Here is a 27,714-nt window from a genome sequence, read left to right as displayed (position 1 = left end):
GACTGCCCCTCATGGGAGCCCCTGGATTGCCCCCGCACGCTGTTTTACCCCAGTTGGGGTGTTGGGAATAGAGCTGGAGGCCATGCCCACACCTAGCTCCACCCTGACGCTGGATTTGGGCGACCCCTCCTCTGACCACTGGCCATGGGGGAGGAGCCGGTTCCTGCCCAGCGCCAGGTGGGGAGTGAGCCGCCAGGATCCCTGCCACCGGCGTGCATACTCGGGATGTGTCCTCGAACCCAGGCCGAGGAGAGCAACGGGCCCGGGACCTGGCCGCCTGGTACAGAGCCCAGAGGGGCCTCTGTGCCTGCTCTGTTTACAGACAAGCCTCCGTCCTCCCTGGCTGAAGGGGAGGGGCGGGGCCGAGAGCAGGTGGCACGCGGCTGGGCATGTGCCTGGCCTCAGACAGTGTCCAGGGCATGCCAGGCACCTGGGGGCGTTGCACGGAAGACCCCTGCCCCTCCCGGAGTACCTTGCTCTCTTCGGAAGTTGACCTCTGACCTGGGGGCAGCCAACAGTCCAGGCCCCCCACCCCCATCCTGGGCCCGATGTTCCCCTATCAGAGTCTTGGCTCTTGTGGCATCTGACACCAGAGTGGCCGAAAATAGCCCTGGAGGAGTGGGGAGGGGCTATTTAAAGGCCGGGAAGGAGCAGGGGGAGCGAGGCTGACCATGGCCATGACTGAGCTGAGCTGCCAGGTGTCGGAGCAGGACTGCGAGCGCCGAGAGGCCTTCTGGGCCGAATGGAAGGACCTGAGCCTGTCCACGCGGCCCGAGGAAGGGTGAGTGCGGCCAGCTGGGGTCCCTCCTCCCCTCCCCAGCAGCACCCCTCCTGAGCCTTAGGAAGCCCGAGCACGAAGTTTCTCCGGGTGGGGCCACCCCTCCTGCACCCGCCGGGTCCCCTGCCCGGCCCTTAAGTGGACAGCAACGCTCAGGAGCTCAGTGTCCCCTCCCTCTCCCCCGCCCCCAGGTGCTCCCTGCATGAGGAGGATGCCCAGCGGCACGAGACCTACCACCGGCAGGGCCAGTGCCAGGCGCTGGTGCAGCGGTCCCCCTGGCTGGTGATGCGCCTGGGCGTCCTGGGCCAGGGGCTGCAGGAGTACCTGCTGCCGTACCAGCGCTCGCTGCCGCTGCCCATCTTCACCCCCACCAAGGTGGGCGCCGCCAAGGAGGAGCGGGAGGACACGCCCGTCCAGCTGCGCGAGCTGCTGGCCCTGGAGACCGCCCTGAGCGGCCAGTGCGCGGAGCGGCAGGACGTGGCGGAGATCACCAAGCAGCTGCCCCCCGTGGTGCCCGTCAGCAAGCCGGGCCCCCTGCGCCGCTCTCTGTCCCGCTCCATGTCCCAGGACGCCCAGAGAGGCTGAGAGCTGCCCTGTCCCCGCTTCGCTGGGCTGGGCCCTCCCTGGCTAGGACCACGGAGGGGAGCCGCTGGCCTCGGATGCTTTGTAGTTTGCCCGGAGTTGGGGGCTAGGAGAGGAGGGAGCCGGAGGCCGGGATGCCTGCGTTCCCAAAGGGAGGGGAGCAAAGACGGTGGGCACGGAGGGTGGGGAGCTAGGGCCAGCACAGCTGAGCAGCCCAGCCCAGGAGGAGGGAAAGAGGCGCCTGAGAGGGGTGACCCAGCTTCAGAGAAGGCCGAGGGGGAGGGGAAGGAGGTGGGAGTGCTCTGGGGAAGGCTTGGAGAAGAGCAGAGGGAGGAGGAGGTGACGAGGGCAGAGGCAGGGAGAGCCCCCAGCACCCTCTGTTAGCGCTGCAATAAATGCTCAGTCGTGTGCCAGTTTCATGTCTCTCCTTGTGGTTGGGGGGGGGCATCCATTGGGGTCACCCCCCCATGCTCACTGCTGGGAACTAAATATGGCAGAGCTAGTGGGTACATCTGAGCTAAATATGGCAGAGCTAGTGGGTACACCGATGTTGGGGTGGGGGGCGGGTAGAGCTGTAAACAGGGGGCTGTCTGTCCAGTCCCCCTTGGGTATGCTGACTCCGCTGTGCCATCCCCTGGCACAGGGCAGTGCCCAGGAGGCCAGCTGGCCTGCAGGGTTTGCTTGATCTCCTGGAAAACTGGCACTGCGACTGTCCTTGGCTGTGTCTCCGTGTGTGGACGTGGCCAGTGACCCCGAGGCTGACCTGCCTCGGCTCCCAATGCAGACAGGCAATCCTCGGCTGGGCTCAGGCGCTCCCCTGCCTCTGGCAGCCCAGGGTAGGTTGCTGGGGGTGGGGTGGGCAGCTGGGCTCAGGCGCTCCCCTGCCTCTGGCAGCCCAGGGTAGGTTTGGGCAGCTGGGATCAGGCGCTCCCCTGCCTCTGGCAGCCCAGGGTAGGTTGCTGGGGGTGGGGTGGGCGTAGGCTCCTGTCTGTGCCCCATGCAGCTGTGGTGGCATCTCCTGTTCCAAGCTGGCTGCTGGCGGTGCCAGGAGCAGGCCAGGGCATGCTAGCCTGCCCAGGGCAGGGACGCTGGGTGACCCACAGGGTCCCACTCCAGGACACCTCCAAGCCCGGCTCCAGCATCCCCTTCCTGCTGGGAGGTGAAGAGGAGGCCTGGCATCCCGGCCGCCTTGCCTGCCCCCTCCCCCAGAGGGCGCTGGCGGGGCTGGGGAGGGAGAGGGATCCGCAACCCCAGACCAGCGGGACCCCAGGTGCCTGGGCCCAGAGGCTGAGCCGCCCCCCCCCCCCCCCTCCCGCTCTCCCGCCCTCACCTGGCCCGCGCCCCGACGGGACCGGAACGTCCTGAGCCTTCCGCCCTCGCGGTCCCGGATAAGTGGCTCGGCGCCCGCAGGCCGTCCGGGAGGGGCGCTGCCCCGGCTAAGTGCATTAGCGCGGCCCGCGCGCCTATCGCGGCCCCATCGGGGCCCGGGGCGCAGGGCGGAGGCCGGGACGGACTGTGCTGTCCGCGGTGGGGGGTGGGGAGGGGCGCCCGGGGGCGGGGGAGCGGGGGCGGGGGGGCGGGGGAGGGGGCGGCATGTACGGAGGAGAGGCCTGCAGCGGGGAGTGGGGGTGCCCTTGCTACGGAAAGGGTGACTGTTGGACGGGGCGTCCCAGGGAAGGGGAGCCTGGCGGTGGGCTGGGCCCTGGATGGAGAGGGGCCTGGAGAGGGGGCCGATGCAGAAGAGAAGGGGCGGCGGGCCGGGAAAAGGGGGTGCAAGGCTGTGAGGGCTGCGGGGGGCCGCGGGGGGCTGCAGGAGGCTGCGGGGCCGGGGTCGCAGGGCTGTGCCGTGGGAAACGGAGCTGCGGGCCCCGGGGCGGGACAGGTGGGCACAGCGTGCAGGGAGGGGAGGCGCGGGCGGGGGCGGGGGAGTCAGATGTCCCCGCGGGGCCGGCCCCCCCGCCCCCTGTCTGCGGCGGGGACGCTAAGGGAGACAGATGGGGGGGGAAAGGGGGGGCCCGGACGCTAAGGGAGACGGATGGGGTGGGGGGGACGCGGGCGCACGGCCCCGGGCGGTTTGCGCTCCGCCGGCCCGCCCCGCCCCCGAACAACCGGATGGGGCGCGGGTCCCGCCGCAGATAAAGGGGCTGCGCGGCCAGCAGGGCGCAGGGGCCTCGGAGGCAGCAGAGCATGGCACACCCCGGCCCCGCGGCGGGCGCAGCCCGGGCCTCGCACCCGGGCCTGGCGGAGGTGGCCTCGGCCTACCAGCGCTTCGAGCCCCGCGCCTACCTCCGCAACAACTACGCGCCCCCGCGGGGCGACCTGAGCCGCCCGGACGGCGTGGGGCCCTGGAAGCTGGGCTGCCTGGCGCGGACCTTCGCCACCGGTGAGCGCGGGGGCCTCAGGGGACCGGAGGCAGCGGGACCGGGGAGCGGGGAGCGGGAGGTGGAAACAGAAGAGGAAGGGGAGCGACGGGAGAGAGACCCGTGCACAGGGGTGCGGAGGGGAGGGGAGGATGCTCAGAGGTGAGAGGTGAGGTGGCAGGTGAGGGGCAGGGACCGGGAGGGACAGAGACAGAGACCGAAAGAAACAGAGACAGAGATTGGGGGGAGACAGAGACCCCGGGGAGAACCGGCCAGCACCCCAGGCTTCCCCCGCTTAGCACCCTGGAGGGCAGGTGCACTTACAGGGAAGCCCCTTCCTCAGGGTGTGTTGTCCAGGCTCTGGGGAGGCCTAGGGCCCCGAGCCAGTGCTTTTTCCAGATAAGAGACACACAGAGGGAGGGAGAGGAGGAGAGGAGGGAGGAGGGAGAAGCGGTGCCAGGCGGGCGCCAGGACCCTCTTCTCTGCCCCCTCCAGGTGAGGTGTCCGGGCGCACCCTCATCGACATCGGCTCGGGCCCCACCATATACCAGCTGCTCAGCGCCTGCGCCCACTTCGAGGACATCACCATGACAGACTTCCTGGAGGTGAACCGCCAGGAGCTGGGGCTCTGGCTGCGGGAAGAGCCCGGGGCCTTTGACTGGAGCGTGTACAGCCAGCACGTCTGCCTCATTGAGGACAAGGGGTAAGGGTCAGGGGCCAGGGGTCAGGGCAGGGGCCGCCCATGGAGTGTGCTTGCTGGGAAGGCAGCAGAGGACGGAGCCTGGGGCGCCCGGGCCCTGAGGACAGATCTCCTGTCCCCGCAGGGAGTCGTGGCAGGAGAAGGAGCGCCAGCTGCGGGCGAGGGTGCAGCGGGTCCTCCCGGTGGATGTGCACCAGCCCCAGCCCCTGGGCGCGGGGAGCGGGGCGCCCCTGCCCGCTGACGCCCTGGTCTCCACCTTCTGCCTGGAGGCAGTGAGCCCGGACCTTGCCAGCTTCCAGCGGGCCCTGGGCCACATCACCTCGCTGCTGAGGCCCGGGGGGCACCTCCTGCTCATCGGGGCCCTGGAGGAGTCCTGGTACCTGGCCGGGGAGGCCAGGCTGATGGTGGTGCCCCTGAGGGAGGGGGACGTGAGGGAGGCCCTGGTGCGCGGCGGCTACCAGGTGCGCGACCTCCGCACCTACACCATGCCCGCCCACCTCCGCACCGGCGTGGACGATGTCAAGGGCATCTTCTTTGCCTGGGCCCAGAAGGCGGGGGAGTGAGGCCCCCGTCACCCAGTGCCGCAGCCGTCAGATTCCCTGTTGCCTGAGGCGGCACCCAATAAAGACATGTCTGTCCTACTGCGTGTCCCTGCTGTCTGTGGCTCTCTGGGAAGCTGCAGGGGCCAGAGCTCTCTCTGGTGTTGTGGGGGTTGGGGGGGGGGGAGAGGAGGGAAGGGGAGGCACCACCCCAGCCTTCGTTTCCCAGAAGCTTCCATGAACTCAGATTTCTGTATCATGCATCTTCCCCAAACTAAGGAAGGCTTAGGTCAGAGGGACCTCAGCCAGCATCTGCTGTGTGCCAGGCACCCACTAGTCCAGGGGTCGGCAAACTGCGGCTCAAGAGCTACATGTGAGTCTCTGTTTGCCGCTCTGTTGACTAATGAGTTTGCCGACCCCTGTACTAGTCCATTGGTTCTCGCACTCAGCAGCAGGAACTGTTATCCTCTGTACAGGTGACACTCATAGCGGCTCAGACCAGAGGGGAGGAGGGGAAGGGAATTAGGAGACTGAAGTGGAACTAGCAAGGGGCAGGGGTACAGTCCGGGCACAAACAAGACCCGGGAAAGTGAGAGGAAGGAGAAGCACCAGCTCCCTCCGCCAGCTCCCCCGCAGCGGGACTGGGCTCTGTGGGCTCTGCTGTTGCTCCCTGTCTGGTCCCTGCCACCCCACCGCACAGACCTGGCAGAGACTCACCTGTCCGCTGCCTGCAGCCGGCAGTGCTTCCTCCTCCCCTCCAGCCCGTCCTCCTCTCACACCTGAGCTGAGTAAGGGCAGCTGAGGCTGGAAATGGTGTATTAAAGTCCCTGCTGCCCTCCGACCTTAAAATACCTCTCAGGATCAAAATAGATTACCTTGGGCCCCCAGGTCCCTGCAGTTGGAGTCCTGGCACAGTGCCCCCGCCCCCCGGAGGGACACGGCGAGCGCGGGGACCCTGAGTCCTGCTCCTGCTCCAATCACAGAGCCTGCCTCTGGATGGAAGTTTCTGGAGCTGCACATTCTATCCCTGTGGAGCAGGAATGGACGGGGACTGCCAGCAACTAGCGGGGTTCACCTTTGTCAGGGTGCAGGCAGGGTGTGGCCTCAGCCAGCCTCTCCCCCTGCTGAGGGCCAGGGCTCTGGCAAAAGGCTCAGCAGGCCAGGCACGGGGTGTGGGAGGGAGGCTGAGGGGCCCAGGGGATCCCCCATTTCCCTCCTCCCTCTGCCTCCCAAAGGGCTGGTTCTGGTTTTGGAGGGGGATCTTGAGTTGTGCGGGGACCCTTTGTGGTTTGCAGACAAACACATCCACCAACACATGCAGCCGGGACACACACACACACACACACACACACACACCCCCGCCAGGTCTCGGGCCTTGTGCAGAGGTGCTGCTCAATAAACGGTTACTGACGGCGACTGCACCCCTCATCCTGCCAGCCTCCCTCACGGTGGCACACTGCCTGCACTCACACTCAGTCCATGTATGTTCCCCTAACCCACACTCTGCCTGCTCCCCAGCATACACATTTATTTTTAAATTGTTATTGATTTTAGAGAGGAAGAGAGAGAAACGTCGATTTGCTGTTCCGTTTATTTATACATTCATTCGTTTTTTTTTCTTGATCGGGGACTGAACCCACAACCTTGGCACATGGGGACGACGCTTTCACCAAATGAGCTTTAAGCCCCATCAGGGCTTACAACACATACACACACTTTAAAACCACTCACACACAGCCCCCCCCCCCCCCACACACACGCCTCCACTCTCCACACTGCACCAGGCCGGGTTTACACACACTGCCCCACCCAGCATCCCGCACACCCAGGCCTGTGCCCACCAGTCCCAACTGCTTTGGCCTCTCAAGACCCCCACGGGGTGGAATGCATCGGCCTGGAAACAGGGCAGCCAAAGAGCAAGCGTCTAGCGCCACCTAGCGGTCCCCGGAGGATGCACGGGGTAACAGGAGGAAATCCCATGCATCCAAGGCCTGGTACCCTGTCTCCCAGCTGGACAGTTAGTCTCTGGCAACCACCAGGCGGGGAGGGGATGTGAGGAGGTGGCTGACGGGAAAGCAGGGGCAGCTCTCCTCTGGGCGGAGCTAAGAACACAGTTCAGTTCAGGAACCAGAGGGGCTGCCCATTCCCTAGCCCCAGAGGCCCAGAGGCCAGGCCCCAACACACTTATGCCTGTGAGGGCCATGTGGGGCGAGCGAGGTGGGTGATGGGCCTATGACATGATTCTGAGCCCACACCCTCCGCATCTAAGTTCAAAAGATAAATCATCGCAAGGGCTGGGGAGAAGAGGAGCCAGCAGGGGGCGGGCAGAGTCTCCATGAGGGCAGACTGGCTCCCAGGCCTTCAGTCCAGCTTCGATCCCTTCAGCAGGTACAGGCTGTCCTCTTCCAGGAAGCTGTGAGCAGAGAGGAAGGAGCCGCTGAAGCCCAGCCCCGAGGGCGCCCCCTGGTGGCGGGGCGGGATGAGCGCAGGCAAGCCGGCAGGGGCCCAAGCAGCCAGGAAGGGCACAAGGAAGGCGAGCCCCGGGCAGCGAGTACTCACCTGAAAAAGAGCACGTGGACGGGGATGGTGCTGATGTGCCAGATGGCGTGGGCATCCAGGACCCAGAAGAGGGGCGGGAAGTCCAGCAGCTCGAGCAGCGACAGCCCCTGCAGCAGCAGGACCACCGCCATGCACTTGCGCACGTGAGGCAGCTGCTGCCGGTTCCACAGGCACCAGGCCAGCCACCACACCAAGTTCACCAGGCCTGGGGGCGGGGAGGGGGGCGGGGGCTCACTCCCTGGACCTCTCCCCCCCACCAACAAGGCCTCCCCTGTCTCTGGGCCCTTTGACCCCAGGATCGCCTCTGACTCTCCCCCAGTCTCCCCTTTCTCCTACCCCAAATCTTCTCCCCTCCCCACCCACGGCTCTCTTAGAAACCCTTCTCTAGGAACAGCACCACCTCCGCCCCCCCGGCCAGCAGCTCCGTAGCTGTCCCCCCACCCCCACCCCCACCCCGGGTCCCCGCTCACCGATCGCCACGTTGGCCGCCAGGTTGTAGCCGTAGTCGAAGCGGACGAGGCTCAGGTAGGAGACGTGCGCCGTCAGCAGCAGCAGCAGGAGGGCCCGGAAGGCGCTGGCCACCGTTGGACGCTGCAGCCCCACGGTCCTGCCCGCCATCCAGAGCTGCTCAGGGGCGTTCCCGGGGGCATCGCTCACCCCAACATCAGCACATGGAAGCCACTGCCCCTCTCCCCCACCCACAGGCCAGCTGGGCAGCCCCCCCACCCCACCCGGGCCCGCAGCCGCCGTGGGCTCACCTGACACAGCACAGGTAGATGGAGTGGAGGATGACGGTGGAGGCGCAGAAATAGTCCATTTTCTGAGGACAGGGAGACAAGGGTGAGGGGCCTGCGGGAGGGGAGTGGGGGGTGGACGGGGCTGCTTGGAGGGCGGGACCCAGAGGGGGCCCACGGGGGATTGGGACCAGGAGGGGTGGCGGAGGGGCTGGTGTCTCCTGCTGCTTCACTTCTGAAGGTAAAGGACTGAGCATGTATGCACATCACACACCTCTAACACACTGCTCACGCAGGGACGCTTCGGCGGCAGTGGTGGAGGGTGCCTGCCGAGACTCCAGAGTAGGTGTGTCGAACTCAATCAGAGAAGGGGCCAAAATCTAAAATCCAGCCTAAATCGCGGGCCGAATGGTTTACTGAACAGTCATAAACTGTCATTGTGATGGAAACGCAGTGGAGTGCAGTGCGGGCCACATTGCAAGGCCTGGCGGGACGGATTTGGCCCGCGGGCCTTGTGTTTGACACGTGTGCTCCAGAGCATCGAGGCGAGCCTGGGGCGCAGGCAGCCGGAGCCCCAGGCTGTGGGCTCTGCGCCCCTTCGCGGCTGGGCGACCCAGGCCACGTGATCCCGCCTTCCCAGGGCTCAGCTGCCTCATCGGCTGAGAAGAGCCAAGCCCTGGCAGGTCTGGCTCAGTGGACAGAGCGTAGGCCCGTGGACGGAAGGTCCAGGGTTTGACTCTGATCAAGGGCACATGCCCAGGGCTTGATCCCCAGTGTGACGCGTGCAGGAGGCAGCTGATCAATGACTCTCTCATCATTGATGTTTCTCTCTCCCTCCCTCTCCCTTCCTCACTGAAATCAATAAAAAATATATTTTTTTAAAAAGAAGAGCCAATAACCATCACACCACCTCCAGGGCTGAGAGAGGCTCGGGTGCACTCACAGGTTTGCGGTGCCCAGCACGGAGGAGGCTCCCCCAGGGGAGTCAGCAGGAAGGCTGAGCGCCCGCCCCGCCCCACCCCTCCGGGCGCAGGGAGGGAGCGGGAGGGTGCTCACCTCGGTGAGGGCCGTGTCCTTGGTGTGGAAGACTGTGGACCAGAACCACGCATTGAGGGAGACCTGAGGAGGGAGGTGGCTGGTGAGCGTGGCACCCCAAGGTGGGGAAGACCCCCCAGAGGGCTCACACCCGTCTCGCTTTTGGGAAGAGACATGTGCTTCCACCTGCTCCTGGAGCCCCCCACACCAACCTGTACCCCTCCCCTCCCCCCTGGCCCAGCCCCCTCAGGCTCAGCTTCCCCACCCCCCCAACCCCCAAGGGAGTGGGGGTTGGAAGCCTCCACGGGTTTCTGGCTCAGCCTGGGAACCAGTCCCGGCCAAGTCCAAGTCCCTGGTTACTCAACCCTAAGACAACAGCCCCTGGGGGCGCCTCGCCTCCTCTCCCAACCGGCAGTGGAGCAGCCCCACCTGGGCCAGGGGAGCCGGTGACCTCAGCCTCTGGGGGCGGGAATGAAGTGGGTGGGGTGGAGGGGTGCGAGCCAGCTTGGGGTGTGTCTGGAGCGGCAAGCCAGGGAGGGAGATCGGGCAGATCCCACTGGGGCCAAGTCTCTGAGGAGGAGGCGGCTCCGCCAGCCGCCAGCCGGGCCCAGCTTCCTCCTGGTCGGGCTGGCCCGGTGGCAGCTGCCCCGAGTCTGGGAGAGGCCAGGAGCAGGGCTGGAGAGGCTGGGGTGGCCATGGGCCCCGGGGAGCAGTGGATGCCTTCTTCCTGGAAACTAACTACCAGGAGAGAGTACTCATCATCTGGCAAACGAGCCCTGGACCACGTGTGCTCGGTGCTGGCACTTCTTTGAGGGACCGCCATGTCCATGCAGGGGCCCCCATTACTGAGAGAAGGGTGGGCTGGGGCCGACATAGGTCCTTGGCCTGGGCGGAAGGGCTGGGAAATCAGTGACAACCAGTCAAAGGAAGCAGCAGCCGCCTGGGGGCAGGGAGGGAGGCGCTAGGGTGGGACAAGCCTGGCAGAGCTGGGGAAGGGCAGGGGCGGCTCACTTGGGGCCAGCGCCCAGGAAAACTGGCCGGGCAGGGGACGGAGGGAGCAGCTGAGAAGCCACTCCATCGGGCACCGCAGCGGGAAGCTGGGACAGGAGGATGGTCTCTCATGCCGGCCCCAGGGGGCTTCTGAGAATGACGAGGGGCCAGCTGGCTCTCCTTGTTCCTGTAGCAGCCTGTCCGGCCTGGGTTTCGGGCTGAATCTCGCTGTTTATGCTCAAGACCTGGGACAAGTGAGGCTGTGTGTGTTCCCCCTCCCTCTCCAGCCCTGCCGGCAGGTGGTGGTTCTAGGGCCGGCTGTTTCCCGTCCCAGCCCTCGGCTGCCCCTTCCCCGGAGACACGATCTGGAGGCTGGATGTGGGACAGAACAGGGTGGCTCCTGGGACGCTGCTCCCACAAAGCGTGATGCTCAGAGCCAGCGTGGGGAGAGGCGCAGGCTCAGGGCTGGGGACCCAGGGGGTCACGTGGGCCAGGTCTCCCAGGCAGGCCTGGCACGGGGACATCCTTGGGGAGAACGGCCCTGGAGCCAGTGTGAGTGGGAGGCGGAGGGGAAGGCAGAAGGGACTGGAAGCCGGCCAGGCCTCCTTGTAATCCGGCAGGAAGGGGGAGGTGACAAAAGACGGAGCTAAGTGGCGGTTGGAACACTGAGGGCAGGGCAGGGGAAGGGGGTTGCACAAGGCCAGGGCTGAGCTGTAGGGCACGGGGGTGGGGTGGTCCCCCGTTCAACTGCGTCTGTGCCCCTGAGAAGTCCCCTCTCCACTGGGTAGTGTCCCATTCTGGGGAGCTCCTCTTCAGGGAAGACAGTGCCATTAAGAATGAAGGCATAAGGCCCGACAGCCAGGGTTCAAATTCCAGCTCTGCATTCCCTCTGTGCCTTTGGACGGGTTATTTAGCCTGGCTGGGCCTCAGTGTGCTCATCTGTAAAGTGGGAATGATGATAGTGTTGACAAGGATTTAAGGAGTAATACAGGTGCAGGGTACAGCCCGGTGCCCGGGACAGGGTCCGACATGAGGTGTTGTCTCTCCCCACCTCCATGACCAGCTCGAGGCCCTCCCACCTCCCCGCAGACCAGACAGGCCCAGCCCGCCTCCCCCTCTCCCTACAGGCCAGGCAGGTCCAGGGGGAGAAGAGGCGTCTCCGCACAGCCGCCCCGGCCCGTCCCTCAGTGCCAGGCTGGGGGCAGGATGTCGGAGCCTTTACAGAGAGATGGGCCCTTGGTCCAAGTTCTGACTTAGCCCCTGAAGAGCAAACAGCTTCTCTGTGCCTCAGCGGCCTCACCTACAAAACAGGGTCAGTCATAGCGCTCGCTGCTCGAGGTCCTGAGGAGGATGTCTGCGAAACGGCCAGCACAGAGGGGCCGCTCAGGAAACGGCTGTTTCTTGTCGCCCGGTATACAATAGGTGCCACATAAATGTCAGCTTCCTCCATCATGCCCAGCAAGCTGAACCCCCACCATTTCCCTTGACCTAAGGTGACCAGATGTCCCGATTTTTAACAATTTGTCCCGCGTCCCGCGGCGTTTTAAAAAAATCGGGACAAATGGTTGAAAATCGGGACTGTCCCACCAAAAGCGGGACATCTGGTCCCCTTACCTTTACCTGACCCCATCTTCCTCTTCCTTAAGGGTCCCAGTGTCCCAGGTCAAACCACGGGTCTCTGATCCCAGGACACAGACACCTCAGCGATGGGAGGAGCCCCAGCCTCCTGGCTCCTGAGCTCCTATCCCACCAGGAGGCACTGAAGAGACACCAGTTCCCTCCCCTCAGCTGGTAACCAAGACTCAAGGGAGTGGACGGAGGGGCCGGACGCAGGAGGGAAAGCCCCGGAGATGTGAGTGTCCCGTTGTTCCTGGCCTCCTGAGCCCACTCCAGCAGGACGGGGAGGCCCAGGGGTGACTGGCCAATCAGAGGGACCAGGAGGAGGACGGGCCAGCCAGCAGGCGCCAAGAACTTCTTGTAAACATGGAGGGAGGGGAGGCCAGGGGCCGGTGCCAGAGCGGGTGGAAATGAAGGGGACGGGGAAGGCTGGGCGGAGGGAGAGCAGGAGACTGTTTCAGTCTGTTGGAAAATAAGAAAATTGAGACAAAAATATCACTGCCGTGACACTGGTTGGATGCCAAGCGAGCCAGATCCGTCAGGAATTCGACCCCTGTGCTAAGCCCCGGTGCTCGGGGCTGTCACTGACACCGCGGTGGTGGGAACAAGTGGGTCTTTAAATAGCTCGGTGTCTCAGAGGTGGGGGAGGCAGAATGTTAACTATGACGCCTGCTGCCATCCTGTCCCCCCTCCCCCCAGAGGCCACGGAGTCTCACCCCGGGCCTCACGCAGGGCAAGCCTGCCCCAGCCCCCTGCTGAGAGAGACGGGGGGGGGGGGGGGGGGGGGGGAGGCAGGCGGGGCAGGCGGAGGGGGGAGGAGGGGGGCTTTTTACTCCTTCCGAAAGGGTTGTTTGATTTCCTGCCATTGCCGGTCTTGCGGGCTCTTGTCTGATGGCTGGGAAGTCCCTCCTGAAGTCTAACCCTCATCCTGCTGCAGCCTCAGCCCGTCTCTTCTTGCATTTCCTCAGCAGGAGAAGAAGCACAGGCAGCCCCACCTCCACACGCCACCCTGCAGGTGGGCTTTCCTGGAACCCCACGCTCACCGCTACCCTGAGGTCCTGTCCCTGCGGGATGGCAGGGCAGGGATGGCAGGGCTCCCAGTGCCATCAAGTCACAGGTGTGTGGTGTGCAGAGCTCTAGGGGCTCCCCCACAGCCTGCCCGCAGCCCGGCAGGGCTCAGGCCTAAACTCAGCGCCTCATTAGCCCTGCTGGGGGCAGGGCCTCCTCATTTCCCAAAGGAAAAGATTAAGACCCCCCTCCCCCCAACATCTACCCTGGAGCAGGTGAGGGGCCTTCTTACCCCACCCCAACAGAAATCAGGAGCCCCACTGCTCAGAGGACCCAGCCCAGGCCGAAGTCCACCGCCACACCCTCCACACAGGCAGATCCCTCCCTCCTGCAAACACAGGACGAAAGATCAAGTATAAAATCCAAACTGGATCGTTAAAGGGAGCGTGGATGCTGACACTCCGTCCCTCAGGCCTACAGATGGCCTGGGGGGTTCCATGCCCTAGAACAGTGTTCTGTAGGGCGCCCCAAGACGCAGGCCCCCCGTGTCTGCCTCTCCCAACCTCACAGCACCTGCTCAGTCCCTGAGGGTCCCCGGATACTCCTGGGAAGCGTGACACCACGGCAAGGAGGCTGAGTGGCAGATGACAGTGGAATGGAAGACCTGAGAGCCAGGGAGATGCAGACAGGATTCCTGAAAGGACCACAAGGCTCGAAGACACGCTGGGACCCTCTGAGGTCACGGTTCGATTCCAGTCACATGCCCAGGTGGCTTCCCGATCACCAGTGTGGGGCCTGCAGGAGGCAGCCGATCAATGAGCCTCTCTCACCATTGATGTTTCTCTCTCTCTCCCTCTCCCTTCCTCTCTGAAATCAATAAAATACATATTAAAACCCGCTAGCCTCCTGCATTCACTTCTGCCCCCTCCAGTCTGTTCTCTGTACAGCAGCCAAAATGAGTTTTCCAAATCATCTACTCATGAAACGCCTTCTCTCTGATCCTCATTGCTTCCTGTTGCTTTGCAAGTCAAGACCTGAAGTGCCTGCCCTAAGGCAGCGGTTGCCAACCTTTCAGACCTCACAACCCACCATGGGTCCTCAGACCACCAGTTGGTGATTGCTGCGCCCAATGTACCCCCAGGCTCCTCATGGGCTGGCCCCGTCCACAGCCCACCTGCTCCCCAGGCTCACACCCCATTTCCTGGCTCCCTGCATGGCCGGCCTCCTGGCCATTTAGGTCCTCCTATAACCTGAGCTCTCTCCTGCCTGTGCACATTGAGTCTTCTCCATCGACAACGACTCCTCTTTTCCCTGAATTCACCTAGTTGGCATTTACTAACCACTCTGATCTTTCCTTGCCTGCCCCTTCCTCAGGGAAGCCTTCCCTGACTGTCCCATTCGGATCTAGCCCCTATCACATGGCCCTACAACACCTCTCACCCACTGACCTTCTACATTCACCTGTGGGATTGGTACCAGAGGGCAGGGAACATCTGCTTTTAGGCACATTTGGATCTCCAGCACCCGACAAAGTGAGTGGCCCACAGTAGGCTGCTTTTATGTCAGGAAGGTGAGTGAGTGGAGACTGTTTCCCTCAGGCTGACAGAGGCAGCTCTGACTAGTCACACGGTGGAGCTCAGAGCCTCCTCCGGATTCTCAGATGGAACGTATTTCGGCTTTCCCCTGGGTAGTCTAAGACCAGGCTGAGAGCTAAGGGAGAGCTGTGGCTGCCACTGCTTCCGGCGGGGGCTAGGGGTGAGATTGCTTCTTTCCAACATCTCCCTTCTCTGTCTGTCCATAGCCCTATGGGTGCTGTTAGTGGCTTCCTTCTGTAGGCAAGAATGAGGTTTCCCTCCTCTCTCCTTCCTCCCAAACAGCCCGGCCTGGGCCTCTGCTGGAAAGGCGAGGCCCCATTCAGCAACCCCCCCACCCCTTTGTCTTCCCAGGCCTGACCACCCCTCAACTGCAACTCTCGTCCTGGAAAACAGGGGGGAAGCACGGTGGGTAGGAGCCCTGCAGGGTGAGCGGGGATCTCAGGGCTTCTCTTTCCTAGACGAGGGTGTAAAGCGAGAATCCTGCCAGGCTACCTACCCAGGCGAAGGCCATGCAGGTGGGGTACATGGGAGAGGAGGCTGGCACAAAAGTGCGGTAGCGACAGAGCATCACCAGGCTGGCCAGCCCGTTCAGGAAAGAGGCCACGGCAGACGCTGGCTCTTGGAAGAACAGGAACCGGGAGAAGGGCCACTGAAAGAGGAACACAGGGAGGGGGCTGAGGGGCAAGCAACCCCCAGCTGGCCCCACCTATCTTGTGCGTGTGTGTGTGTGTGTGTGTGCGCGCGCGCGTGTTTAATTTAATAAATCTTTATTGTTCAGATTACTACAATAGTTTCTCTCCCACCTATCTTTGGCTTGCTGCACCAATAGTTCCTCAGCTGGGCCCTTAGCTCGGGACCTGGCCATAGCCTCTGGTTCTGTTCTGTTGAGTCAGTCACTCCCTCCCTGGCTGAGGGTCACCCCTCTATCCTGGCCAGCACTCGGCACTGTAAGCCTGGTCTCTGGGAAGACTGGGTGGCTCAGTATGGCATGGTAGAAACAGCATAGTCCTGCCATCCAGAAGACAGTGGCCCTCATCCCTCCTCTACCTCTGACCTCAGCCCTCTGAGCCACAGCTTACTCTGGGACAAACAGGGGAGAATAATTCTTGCCAACTACAGACTGGAACAAGATCACTATCGGATCATGCCCAGCCGGTAGCTCCGTGGTCGAGCATCAACTTATAAGGAGGTCACATGCCTGGGTTGTGGGCTGGACCCCAAGTTGGGGGCTTGCAGGAAGCGGCCGATTTGTGCTTCTCTCTCATCATTGATATTTTTAAAAAATTGGTATTGTCTAAAGTGTTAGATATGTCTCCTTTTTCCCCGATTGACGCCCCCATCATCATTGATATTTCTCTCTCTCTCTCCTTTTCTCTCTGAAATCAAGAAAAAAATATTTTAAAAATATCATTAGCATATCAAAAGGGCAGGACCCTGGTTTGATTTCAGGGTCCTCCCTAGGCAATCTGAGGGGTATTATGATCTTAATCCAGGCTCCTATTGAAGAAGCAAAGGAAAAGAAGCTGTGCTGAGCGAGGAGATGTGTCCTTGCAGCAAGGTGGGCATCCAACAACTCTCGGAAGCCCAGCACCACTCTCTGAGGAGACCCTAGATCTTATTCCAAACCCAGAGGCAGGACACATTGGTCCCACCCGATTCCCATATGAAAACCAGCATATTCTGAGAACAGGCACCTGTAACAAATACAGATCACCCCACCCTTCAGATGGTGTACTCCAACTGGGAGATGGGGTATATTAATCCCGCCACACCACCACCATCTCCCTCCCCAACCCTCCAACTTACCTTGCCATGGAACTGAGGCACTTTGTGGCCTTCCTGGAGGTAGAGGCCGACGGTAACCCACATACACTCATACTTACAGTCGTCCTGGCAGGTCCAGCCTGAAACAGACAAATGGGCCCAGTGAACCCCAGTACAGGAGGCACAGAGAGGGCCTGAACAGGGCCTAAACCTGAATGCAGGCCAACAGGGTCTGCATGTTGAAATCTCAAAATTCTAGGTTCCCGCTTGGATGGATAGGAGATGGGACATATACATAAGGAATGTGTGTGCTCACGTGGGTGGCGATGTATAGGGAGCAAACAGAGATGTTTCTTCTCTTCTCCTTTCTTTTTTTATTTTTAAATATATTTTTATTGATTTTTCATAAGAGGAAGGGAGAGGGATAGAGAGTCAGAAACATCGATGAGTTGCCTCCTGCACGCTCCCTGTTGGGAATGTGCCCGCAACCAAGGTACATGCCCTTGACCAGAATCGAACCTGGGGCCCTTCTGTCCGCAGGCCGACACTCTATCCACCGAGCCAAACCGGTTTCGGATTCTCTTCTCCTTTCACTCAAGACGAGGATCTTGGCATCTGACGAACTCATCTATGGATTCCTGATTTGTGCTGGCCTTTCCTGAACTCAGGGTTTGTTCTCACTCACAGGGGGGAGCACTTTGTCTCCTATAAAGACAAAGCCCAAATTCTTCAGTCTCACTTTTAAGGCCCCAAGTTGTCTTTCCAACTTTATTGCCCAATACTCCTTTTTATACATCCTGTTCCCTGAGTACACTAACCCTCTGGATGTGCCTTCATCTGCCCAGAGCCGCCACGCTCTGGTTCCTGTCTAGATTGGAGAGGGATAGGAAAGAGAACAAACTTGTCGTTAAACGGGCCAGAACTGGAAACTCTACAAACCACGTACTGGCTGTGTGACTTTGGGCAGGCACTTAACCTCTCTGAGCTCCCTATCTGTAAAATCAGAATCCACTTCAAAGGGTTGTAAAAATGGACTATTTTGACACCTGCCACACAGAAGGTGCCCACTATGGCCACAGGTCCAAATGTAATGTATCCCCCCCAGGAAGCCCTTCCTTCTCAAGAAGTTCTAAGATGATCAGTGACCCCAAACCCTCAATGCTAGAAAGGAATTTTTTCTCCCCTATATGGTCCTGTTGCTTAATCTAAAGATCCTTTATGGCCCTGACTGGTTTGGCTCAGTGGATAGAGGGACGTCCTATGGACTGAAAGGTCCCAGGTTCAATTCCGGTCAAGGGCATGCACCTTGGTTGTGGGCACACACCCAGTGGGGAGTGTGCAGGAGGCAGCTGATCGATGTTTCTCTCTCATCATTGTTTCTAACTCTCTAGCCCTCTCCCTTCCTCTCTGTAAAAGATCAATAAAACATATTTTTAAAGATCCTTTATGGCTAGAATCATCCTGCACCTTACACTTGAGAAGTTGGTCCCCATGGGGACTGTGAGCATGGAAGGGCAGGACCCTAGTTTGACTTCAGTGTCATTCCAGGGTCCTGTACTCTGAAGGATTAAATAAGTACCCGTTTGACTGAATAAATATAAAGTAAATGAGTTTCTGGAAAAAATAAAACTGAATGATGAGCCTCTCCTTATCCTGGGGCTCCGCTCACACTCACAACGAGCCCAGGGTTGGAAACGAAGGTCCAGACCCTGCAGAGTGGTATTTGCGTGGGTGAGAGGGAGGCGGGGCCAAGGCGAGGGGCGGGGCTCGAGGGGCGGGGCTTACCTGCTAGGCTCATGTAGATTGGCTGGCGGGAGCGGAAGTGGTTCAGCGCTTCCCCCGAGCAGTTCCGTTCCTCGCACCGCAGCACGCAGTCGCGGTACACCGGCTCGCGGTCGCCCTGGGAGCCGCTGGCGAGCGTGGCCACTCCGGCCAGCAGCACCAGCCGCGCGGCCTGCCCGGCCATCCTTCGCCTTGGCCCTCCGCCGGCGGAGGAGCTTAGGAGCCTTCACATCCGGGAGTCACCGGAAGTGCTTGGATTGTCTTCGTTTCTCCGCTGACGTCTGCTTCGTTTAAATAGAAAGTACCCGGATTTTCGTGGGCGTCTGCCCCGCCCCTTGTCATATGGTCATTTCCTTATAAAGAGGCGACTGGGTTGAGGGAAGGGGGACGCCAGGTGGATTAAGGCGCAAAGTAAAGCGGTCCTTTATCAGCCTCCATCTCACCGCTTCCCTGGGGTCTCTGTTTGAGGTCGGGCTGTTTTTCTGTCACCAGCCTCATTGGGTTTCACTTCCTAAATCATGTATCGTTTACCCTCGACCTTCCTCTCCATCTCCTCTGGCACCAGCACCAGCCCTGGTTGAAGACCATCTGTCACTTCTGTAGCCTCTCAAGGAGTCTCCCGCCTCCTCTTCCTCTCCCTCCACCCCGCGTCCCATTTCCAATAATTCAAATCTGACTCTCACTTTCCTTCGTAAAATTCTTCCCTGGCTCCCTGTTACCTCGGGATAAAAGGACCCCCCAAGAGACAGTAAAGCAACAAGCAGACTGCCAAATTACAGCGGGGAGGGTAGGGAGATCTGGGGGAGATAATAGATCAACTGAAGGACTTGTATACATGCATATAAGTACAACCAATGGACACTGGGGAGGGAGGGTATGAGTGGGAGGGTGGGGAATGGTAAGATATGCACACAGATAATAATTTAATTTAAAAAAATTAAAAAAGGACCCCCCAAGCCCTGCACGATATGGCCTCTGAGCACTGGTCTTCGTCACCCCCATACCCCAGGCCTACCTCCAAGGGCCATGTCTCTGCAGCCTCCTGGCTTTGTCTCGCTTGTTCCCGTCTTATTCTCACTCCTTTTCCTTCTGGTCTGGGTTCAAACACCCCTGCTGAGGGTGAGGACACGTGGGGGGTGATATGCCAGGCAGTGGTCTGTTTTCCCCAGGCAGGCGTGAAGAGCGAGTTGTTTGTTTTTAAATGAATGAGCAATGTAATTAAACGTAAGGTTTCGGGTGCAACTCCAGGGTTGTCAAGTCGCCAGCATGATTCAGAGCACACTGAACACAGGAGTGGTGTGATGCTTCAAGGAAAATGAAGAGGAGGACGTTAGGAATAGGATACTTGCCTTAGCATTCCCCCATCCTGCACTGCCACCAACACACACACTCACACTCACACACCCATCTCAATGAAGCAGGAAGCCTCTTAGTTAGTTGCATAATTAGTGTGTGTGTGTGTGTTAATGACTGATTTTCCTCCTCTCCTACTCTCTTCACCCTAACCCTAGTCAGCTTTTCTTTTTATCTTGGGAGGTGAAATGAGCAGGAAGTAAAATTGGATTGCATTCACATACACATTAAGCAAACATTTCCTGAGCCCTTACCTCCACCACAAGCCAGGCAAGACCCACTCCAGGAGGCACCATTCAGATTGTATTATATTTGTAGAGTGTCCCTGGAGTTGAGCATGGATTGGGAAGCTGAAATAAACAAAACAACCCCTCAGCCCTTCCAGGAGCTGATCAGAAACAATCAGGTGCTAATGCTACTTTGCACCTGCTAGACTAGTCCTTTTATAATACAGGATTCTCTCATTGAGAGAACTCCAAATTACTAAAAGGGTTTATTTTCATTTTTAAAAAAGTATATTTGAAAAGAAGGGAAAAGAAGGGAGAGGGAGGGGAATAGAAACATCAATGAGGAGAGAGGATCATTGATCGGCTGCCTTCTGCATGCCCCACACTGGGGATGTGCCCTGATGGGGAATTGAAACATGATCCTTGGTTCATAAGTTGATGATGCTCAACCACTGAGCCACACAAGTCAGGCACTATAAGTTTTGTTTTTTAAAAAATATATTTTATTGATTTTACACAGAGAGGAATTGAGAGGGATAGAGAGTTAGAAACGTCGATGAGAGAAAAACATCCACCAGCTGCCTCCTGCACCCCCACACTGGGGATGTGCCCGCAACCAAGGTATGTGCCCTTGACCAGAATAGAACCTAGGACCCTTCAGTCCGCAGGCCGACGCTCTATCCACTGAGCCAGCTGTTTATTTGTTTGTTTGTTTGTTTGTTTTGTGGGGTTTTTTGTTTGTTTTTTTAAACACTTTCAAGTTTCCAGTTTCGGAAACCTCATTCTATATTACATCAAACACATTAATATAATGTGGCAATATCCCACATTAAATAAAACTTATAAATGACTATATACAGTTGAGTTGCTGTTAATAGTTGACATATTGTTATATTGTATATACACTTAATAAAATATTAATTTTTATATTTTGGAGCTAACTTTAAAAATTAGCTTAGCAGTCTCAAACATTTCATAGGTTCTTGAAAACTCAAACCTACATTCCTGATGGGAAAAACAATCCAAAGGTCAGGGGGAGGGCGAGGGTGGAGATTTTTGTCCTGTGGTCCTGATGGGAGATGGGGTGTGCCCTCTCCAAGACCTCTCCTGTGGGTTTTCTCTCTCAGCACAGCCTGCATCTCTAGATCATCATGGGGCCTCTCCCTCTCCCAACTCTTCAATCCAAGGCCACCTCTTCCCAAAGAGCTTCTTCTGCTCCTGACTTCCCTATGCGAATCACAGCCTTCAAAGTCATCAATCCATTCCTTCAGCTCAGGCTTACTGAGCCCTACTGTGTGTCAGCCATTGCTGACAAAAAGAAAGACACATTAGAAATGGTTCCCAGTCTAAGGAGGAGAAAGACAAAGCAAACAGTTCAGTGTGCTGCAGGCTCATAGGCGAACTGACTATATTCTTAGAACAAAAACGGGGGGACACCTACAATGAAAGTTCTTCATTCACCAACGATGTGTTGCATTTACCAAGTGTGAGGCTCTGGATACAGGGTGATGATCAGGACGCTGTCCTTCTCATGGTCAGAGAAGGGAGACAGGCAACAAACAAGAATAAAACACTAAGATATTTTCACTAATGTAAGAGCATACTGGTTTGATCACCATATAGGATACTTTAGCACTTCAGACTATCAATTATACATCTCCCTTAAACCAGCAACTTGCACAAACCCTCTAACCACCAATTTTTCTCCTGGGTATATCTACACAAGTGCAAAGTGGTACAAGTACAAAGCTACTCGTGGCAACATGGTTGGTTATTTTCAATAGAAAAGGAAACAACAAAATGTATGTTGATAGGGAATGGATTGCATTAACTGAGAGAGATCCATTCAGTTACAATGGAATACTGAACAACAATAGGAATGGAGCAGATTTGTAATGCACTGACATGGGAAAATATTCATATTCTTGGTAAGTATGAAAAGCGAGATGTAGAATGGTATGTATGTAAATCATCGAACGACTGTCAAATTACAGGGAGAAGGCTGGGGAGTGTTGGGAAGAGGGGGAAAGAGATTAACCGAAGGACTTGTATGCAGGCATATAAGCACAACCAATGGACACAGGACACTGGGGGGTGAGATGAGGGCATGCGACAGGGAGGATGGGGGAAGGTCAATGGGGGGAAAAAAGGAGATATATGTACTACTATATGTAATACTTTTGAACAATAAAATGAAAGTGTGTGTGTGTGTGTTTATACATGTTACTTCATGTGACGAAAATAAGAGTACTTGGTGTTTGTTATTTTAGACGATATATCTAGAAAGACATAAGAAAGTGGAAATAGTTGTTGCCTCTGGACGGGAGTGAAACTGTGTCTGGGTTACAGGGAAGTAAGGGATACTTTTTATTCTTATACCTTTTAAATTTTGTACCATCTGTATATAACATCAATTAAAAAGAAAGAAAAATGTGTTTTGTTGTTGTTGTCATTTTTAATCCTCACCCAAAGATATTTTCCCATTGATTATTAGAGAGTGAAAGACAGAGGGTAAGGCAGAGAGAAATATCAATGCGAGAGAAATACATCGATTGGTTGCCTCCTGCACGCCCCCTACCAGGGCGGGGCCGGGAGGGCCTGTAACCAAACTGAGATTCAAGGCACATACCCTTGACCAGAATTGAACCTGGGATCCTTCTGTCTACAGGCCAACGCTCTATTCACTGAGCCAAACTGGCTAGGGTAGGAAAAAGTGTTTTTAAAAATTGTATATAGCCACAAGTGTTGAGTTAAATAATTGAGAGAGAGAGAGAGAGAGAGAGAGAGAGAGAGAGAGAGAGAGAGAGAGAGAGAGAGAGAAGGGAAAGTCTACCTTGAGTGGTCAGAGAAAGCCTTTTTGAAAAAGTAACAGTTTGAACCGAAACCTGCACGACCAGAAAGAACCGGCTCGGCAAAAACCTCAGGGCAGATTGTTGTAGGCTCAGTGGAGAGCCAGTGCAAAGGCCCCAAGGCAGAAACAAATTTGGTATCTTTACAAAACAAAAGAGAGGGGCAAGGTGAAAGGCTTAGGCAAGGGGAAGCCATTGGGAGGTGTTTTAGCCCTGGGGTGAACTGAATGATTTGATTTTTATTTAAAACATTTACTTTCACTGTTGAGGGGAAGAAGGAGGGGTGGCGGGGGAGCTGAAAGGGGAGGAGAGCAGCACTGGGAGATCAAAGACAGACAAGTGCTTCCTTCAAGGACAACTGATGGCTCTTAGACCAGCTGGTGGTGGCCCTCAGAAAGGCGTAAATACGTATTGGAAGAGAAATTAGTCGATCTTAAAGAATGTCTGCAAAGGGCGAGGAAAAAGAAAAAAACAATGTGGGTTCAGTGAGTAAAATTATTTGAAACTAGAATTGTCCCCAAAATCAGGTCATCGTGATTGCCATAGTTTTATGCTTCTAGAAGCTTCTTAGCGTTGGGGTGAGGGAAATTTTCCCCTTACTCTTTTAGTACTTGTGACTGGTGAAATAATTCAAAAGAGGTAGCTCAGTTGGTTAGAACATCGTTCCAATACATCAAGGTTTGGGGTTCAATCCCCAGTCAGGGCACAGACAGAAATCCACCAACGAATGCATACATATGTGGAACAACAAATGGATGTCCCTCCCTCCCTACATCCCTCTCTTCCTCTCTCTGTCTCTAAAATCAATAATATTTTTTAAAAGATATACAGCCTATTAACAAGAGAAAAAAATTAAGTTTTAATATGTGCCCATGAGGAATTCACATAAGCATGAAAATTCCAAAGACGATGGGTATCTATGCGATTTGGGGCCAAAGAAGGGGAGGTAGGCAATTCAGCAAGCATTTGGTAAACAAAGTCTTGCAGGGCTGCCTGGACACAATGGGACAAGGGTAATCTGGCACACAGGTTTTTGCCTGGGTCCCCTGCCTGCCACGCTTCATTCCCACTTGCTAAGGTGACGGTGCTAACCAAGGCGGCTTCCTAAGCAGGATCTCCCGTCTGACTCTGTGGACAGGCGAAGGGAAGGCAAAACAACACGTTCAGGATTTGTTGGGCTTTGACCGTTTTCAGCTCAAATCAACTGCCTGTTGGGGTGGTGCATTCTGGGTAAGACTTGTTCCCAACCCCCTACTCTCTCCTCTTCCTCAAATCAAAAGCCAGGAGATCCTCATTCAGAGCCCCAGAGGTATGTCGGGCGAAAGGGGCGTGGGCTCCGGATTCTGAAGGGCTAACCGGAGCGGGAGGAACCAGTGCTCGTGAAATAAAGAATTGGAAGTTTGGCAGAGGGATGGTTCAAGAGGGCTGTAAGGGGTCACTGCTCCTGACTCCAAATGGTGAGACTCAGTGACCAGAAACCATTCAATCAAACTCTTCGTATTTCAGACGACAAAGTGAAGGCTGTACAAGGCCACACAGTCCAGTGACACTTTTAGGGACGAGCTCCAGCACGTGGTTTGTTGCTGTGAATCCCCACCCGAGGATATTTTCCCATTGATTTTTAGAGAAAGTGGAAGGGATGGACACACACACACACACACACACACACACACACACACAGAGAGAGAGAGAGAGAGAGAGAGAGAGAGAGAGAGAGAGAGAGAGAGAGAGACTTCTGCAACCCAACTACATGCTCTTGCCCAGGAATCGAACCTGCGACCCTTGGGTGCATGGGCTGATGCTCTACCACGGAGCCAGTCCAGCCAGAGCTTCGCAAGGGCATGCTAAGTGGAGCACACACCCCTGCTAGCCTGTATGCACAGGCCAGCACGGAAGCGCATGCCCTTTATGTGCACGCATTAAAGCCAGGTGAGGCTGAGAGAACAGAGGTGTTGTTGTTGTTGCTAATCCTCACCCGAGGACATTTCCCCATTGATTTTTAGACACGGTGGAAGGCAGTGAGGGAGTGGGGAGAGAGAAGCATCGATGTGAGAGAGACACATTAATTGGTTGCCTCCCGCCCAACTGGAATGGGATTGAACTTGCCATCCAGGTATGTGCCCTTGACTGGGAATCAAACCCATGACCCATTGGTGCGAGCGCCGACGCTCTACCACTTAGCCATACTGGCCGGGGCCCAGAGTGATTTTTGTCTGGCAAAACAGCCTAGGGAGAGAGAAGGGTCTTGGGTCTGCACACCGAGATGGGGGTGAGAGGGACTGAGGGAGGCGGTCAGCATGTCCAGGGTCAGCTTGTCTGGCGAGCTCCCTTCTCAACCTTGGGACCGGGGCTAACCTTCAAGTTGCAAGGTTAAAAGGCCACTTTCTGGAAGAACAGATTTTCTTATCAAAACCTTCTCAGTTACTCCCCAGTGGCCCCAGGGAGGCCTGGTGCCCACTCCCTGCGGGCCCGCTCCCAGGAACTAGCTCCTACAATCCCACACACTGGGCCTGTGGGGCAGGCCCAGTGTGTGGCCTGGACCTCGGACTGTGAACCGCGAACCGTCTCCTCCCTTGTTCTGTTTGTTTTCAATCCTCTGACCCAGGCTGGCAGGTGAGGAAGGCAGAGGGAGGAGCCTCTGGTGCCACACACACGCACGCACGCACGCACGCACACACACATACACGCACAGGCACACACCACAGAGTCTCCTGAGGCCTCCAGTCTCAGGGGCTGGCCAATGATTGATTGGCATTTCACAGGCTGCTGGTTCCAGTCTTTTGATCCTCGGAGGTCACCTTCCCTAAGCCGGAGCCCCTTCCTGCCTCTCTATTGCCGGGGTCACCTCCACTGCCCGGAGGCCAGGACCTGTCTCCCAGAGGCCTTCCCGTGCGGATCTCCTGTATCTGTCCTCTGGCCCCTGGCTGGCTCCTCCCCGGTCCTTACTGGACTCTGCTGGCAAACTCAGGCTCCTCTACTCTAGCAACCACGCTGGTCCCCCCTCTCCCGCCCTCCGCCAGTGCCCTCCCCTCCCAGCCTTTGTCCCTCAGACATCCTCTTTCCCTGGCTCTCCTGCCAGGCCTGCTGGAGGGGCAACGGGAGGGGTGAAGCGAATCAGCAGCGCCCACCCCGCCCCCCTCCCTCTCCTCTTGTCAAACAGCAGACAAGGCTTTTCCCCTTCCTCCCCAGCTCTGAATGGGCTCATTCTCTCTGGGAGCCTCGGCCCTTGCTGAGCCTCCTCCCCAGAGCGTGAGTTCAGACCTCTGCTCCTCCCTGCCCCACTCCAGCCCGCTGGCCCTGCCCCCCTTGGCAGCCCACTCGGCCTGACCATTGTCCGTAGTTTGGGCTTCCCTCAGGGATCTGGGATGCAGAGAGGGTGGGCTGGGCTTGGCAGGAGAGGCGCGTGGGACCGGGTTAGTTTCCTGGATTTCTCCCAGGGCCCCCCTCTGGATCCCCTGCAGGGGCATGGGGTGAAGGGGGGTTCGGGGTACCCCTCATTCTGGCTCTGGAGTGAAATGGATGAAGCCAAAGCCTCATTCATGCCTCAGTCCCCATTGTCTGGGAACCTGAGGTTTCCTCGTCTGTAAAACAGACAATAACACCTGCCTGCTCTGGCTGTGGGACAGAGGGTGGCACAGAGTAGGGGGCCCAGTAAAGCTGTCATAGTAGCTTTCCTGGCTGGACCAGCCCTCCTAACTCAATGTCAGGGGGCTGGGGGACCCTAACACCTGATGGTCTCTTGAAGACAGAGCCAGGTCACTGTCTTCTTGCCCTGAAGGTCTGAGAGGCACAGGTCCTGGGCTGTGCGATAGGGGAGGGGAGGGGGTGATTTTGCTGGCGGTTCCAGTTTTTCCTCATTAGTCATGAGAGGGTCCTGGACAAATTGGTTAACTCGTTTGAGCCTGTTTCCTTGACCCTCACCTTCTCTAACTCTTAACTTGAACCCTGGAGAAAAGAGGGGTTTTGATGCCCACCCCAGAGGGCAGCTGTGTCTCCGTACACAGCAGGAGTTCTTGAACGTTTATTCAAGAAATAAATCCACCATCACCTTTACCCACTCTCACCCTTCCTGCACGTGATGTCATGAATCATTTCTATTCCACTCTATTTCTTTTTAAATTTATATTTATTGATTTGTGTGTGTGTGTGTGAGAGAGAGAGAGAGAGAGGAAGGAAGAAACACAGAACTATTGTTCCACCCATCAGTGTGCCCACTCATGGTTGACTCCTGCATGTGCCCTGACCAGGGATCAAATCCAGGGATCAATGCCCCAACCAACTAAGCTACCAGGCAAGGCATTCTGTTCTATTTCTTAAACAAACAAACAAATAAAAATTGTCTAAATTGGATTCTTGACGGACCTTCTAATAGAACCTGGCCTGTAGTTTGACTCTCACTGGTTAGAGCTGAGCATGCGTATTTTTGTATTCATCACTTTTGTATTCCTTTTCCCAAAAAGAAGCTCCCAAATTTCGTAACTCTCAGGCCCCACAAAACCTAGGTCCGCAGCAGTCTGCACTAACCCTGAGACCACTTATTGAGTCATTAATATGGGCAAGTACTATGCTGAGTGCTTCTGTAGCATCATCTTTTAACCCAACCTATAACACAGAATGCCAGGTGCCCTTTACAAGTGAGCAGCCAGACTAAGAGAGGGTCAGTCCCTTGCCTGAGGTCACACAGCTGACCTGTGGTGGAGTGGAAATTTGAACCCAGGTCTCTCTGATCCCAGAGCACCCTATTCTCCATGCCCCCTACTGTGAAAGTGCCCGCCTGTCACCATGCTAGCGAATTGCAGGCAGATTAAGAAAGGGCAGTGTCCAGCGCTGTCCGGTTAGCTCCATCGTCCAGATATGCCAAGCTTGCAGGTTAGATCTTCACTCAGGGCACATACAAGATCAATCAATGAATGCGTCAGTACTAGTAAGTGGAACAGCAAATCGATATTTCTCTCTCTTCCTCCCTCTCTCTCTGTTTTCCTCACTCCCTCTCTCTCAAATCAATAAACATTTTTTTACAGAAGAAGAAATACTAGCCCTAGCCAGTTTTGCTCAGTGGATAGAGCATCAGCCTTGGTTGCAGGCTCATCCCAGCCTAGGCCCTGGTCAGGGCTTGAGCAGGAGGCAACCAATTGATGTGTTTCTCTCACAATGATATTTCTCTCTGTCTTTCCTCCTTCTCTTCCACTCTCTCTAAAAATTAATGGGAAAATATCCTCGAGTGAGGATTTAAAAGAAAAAA

The 27,714-nt window shown here is 57.2% G+C and overlaps 3 protein-coding genes across 14 annotated transcripts; 2 read left to right on the top strand and 1 right to left on the bottom strand.

Annotated features, from left to right (window-relative positions):
- Nucleotides 1-621: 621 nt before the first annotated feature.
- Nucleotides 622-1,768, top strand: LOC118702178 (titin-cap). The gene is made up of 2 exons (XM_036407877.2): nucleotides 622-781; nucleotides 970-1,768. Exons 1-2 carry the CDS (start codon nucleotides 672-674, stop codon nucleotides 1,361-1,363), a joined length of 504 nt encoding a protein of 167 aa, XP_036263770.1. The 5' UTR covers nucleotides 622-671; the 3' UTR covers nucleotides 1,364-1,768.
- A 1,730-nt stretch (nucleotides 1,769-3,498) lies between these two features.
- Nucleotides 3,499-6,085, top strand: PNMT (phenylethanolamine N-methyltransferase). Its single transcript, XM_036407875.2, has 4 exons — nucleotides 3,499-3,743; nucleotides 4,216-4,423; nucleotides 4,545-4,990; nucleotides 6,072-6,085. The coding sequence occupies exons 1-3, from the start codon at nucleotides 3,548-3,550 to the stop codon at nucleotides 4,981-4,983; spliced, it is 843 nt and encodes a 280-aa protein (XP_036263768.1). The 5' UTR covers nucleotides 3,499-3,547; the 3' UTR covers nucleotides 4,984-4,990; nucleotides 6,072-6,085.
- A 638-nt stretch (nucleotides 6,086-6,723) lies between these two features.
- On the bottom strand, nucleotides 6,724-19,144 carry PGAP3 (post-GPI attachment to proteins phospholipase 3). Of its 12 annotated transcripts, XM_045570805.1 has the most exons (10): nucleotides 19,059-19,142; nucleotides 18,047-18,324; nucleotides 16,304-16,401; nucleotides 14,994-15,146; nucleotides 9,717-10,025; nucleotides 9,309-9,371; nucleotides 8,277-8,338; nucleotides 7,989-8,125; nucleotides 7,519-7,723; nucleotides 7,180-7,372 (listed from the first exon to the last, which is right to left on the bottom strand). In XM_045570805.1, exons 2-10 carry the CDS (start codon nucleotides 18,225-18,227, stop codon nucleotides 7,321-7,323), a joined length of 1,260 nt encoding a protein of 419 aa, XP_045426761.1. In that variant the 5' UTR covers nucleotides 18,228-18,324; nucleotides 19,059-19,142; the 3' UTR covers nucleotides 7,180-7,320. The 12 variants fall into 12 exon arrangements, 10 of the variants coding, with proteins under 10 accessions (XP_045426762.1, XP_036263760.1, XP_036263762.1 ...); XM_045570806.1 differs by lacking the exon at nucleotides 7,989-8,125 and having other exon boundaries at nucleotides 6,724-7,372; XM_036407865.2 differs by lacking the exon at nucleotides 9,717-10,025 and having other exon boundaries at nucleotides 19,059-19,138.
- Nucleotides 19,145-27,714: the final 8,570 nt, after the last annotated feature.

Source organism: Pipistrellus kuhlii, unplaced genomic scaffold, assembly GCF_014108245.1.
Source record: "Pipistrellus kuhlii isolate mPipKuh1 unplaced genomic scaffold, mPipKuh1.p scaffold_m20_p_37, whole genome shotgun sequence".
In the NCBI taxonomy this organism is placed as follows: domain Eukaryota; kingdom Metazoa; phylum Chordata; class Mammalia; order Chiroptera; family Vespertilionidae; genus Pipistrellus; species Pipistrellus kuhlii.
This window is presented reverse-complemented; position numbering and strand designations above follow the sequence as displayed.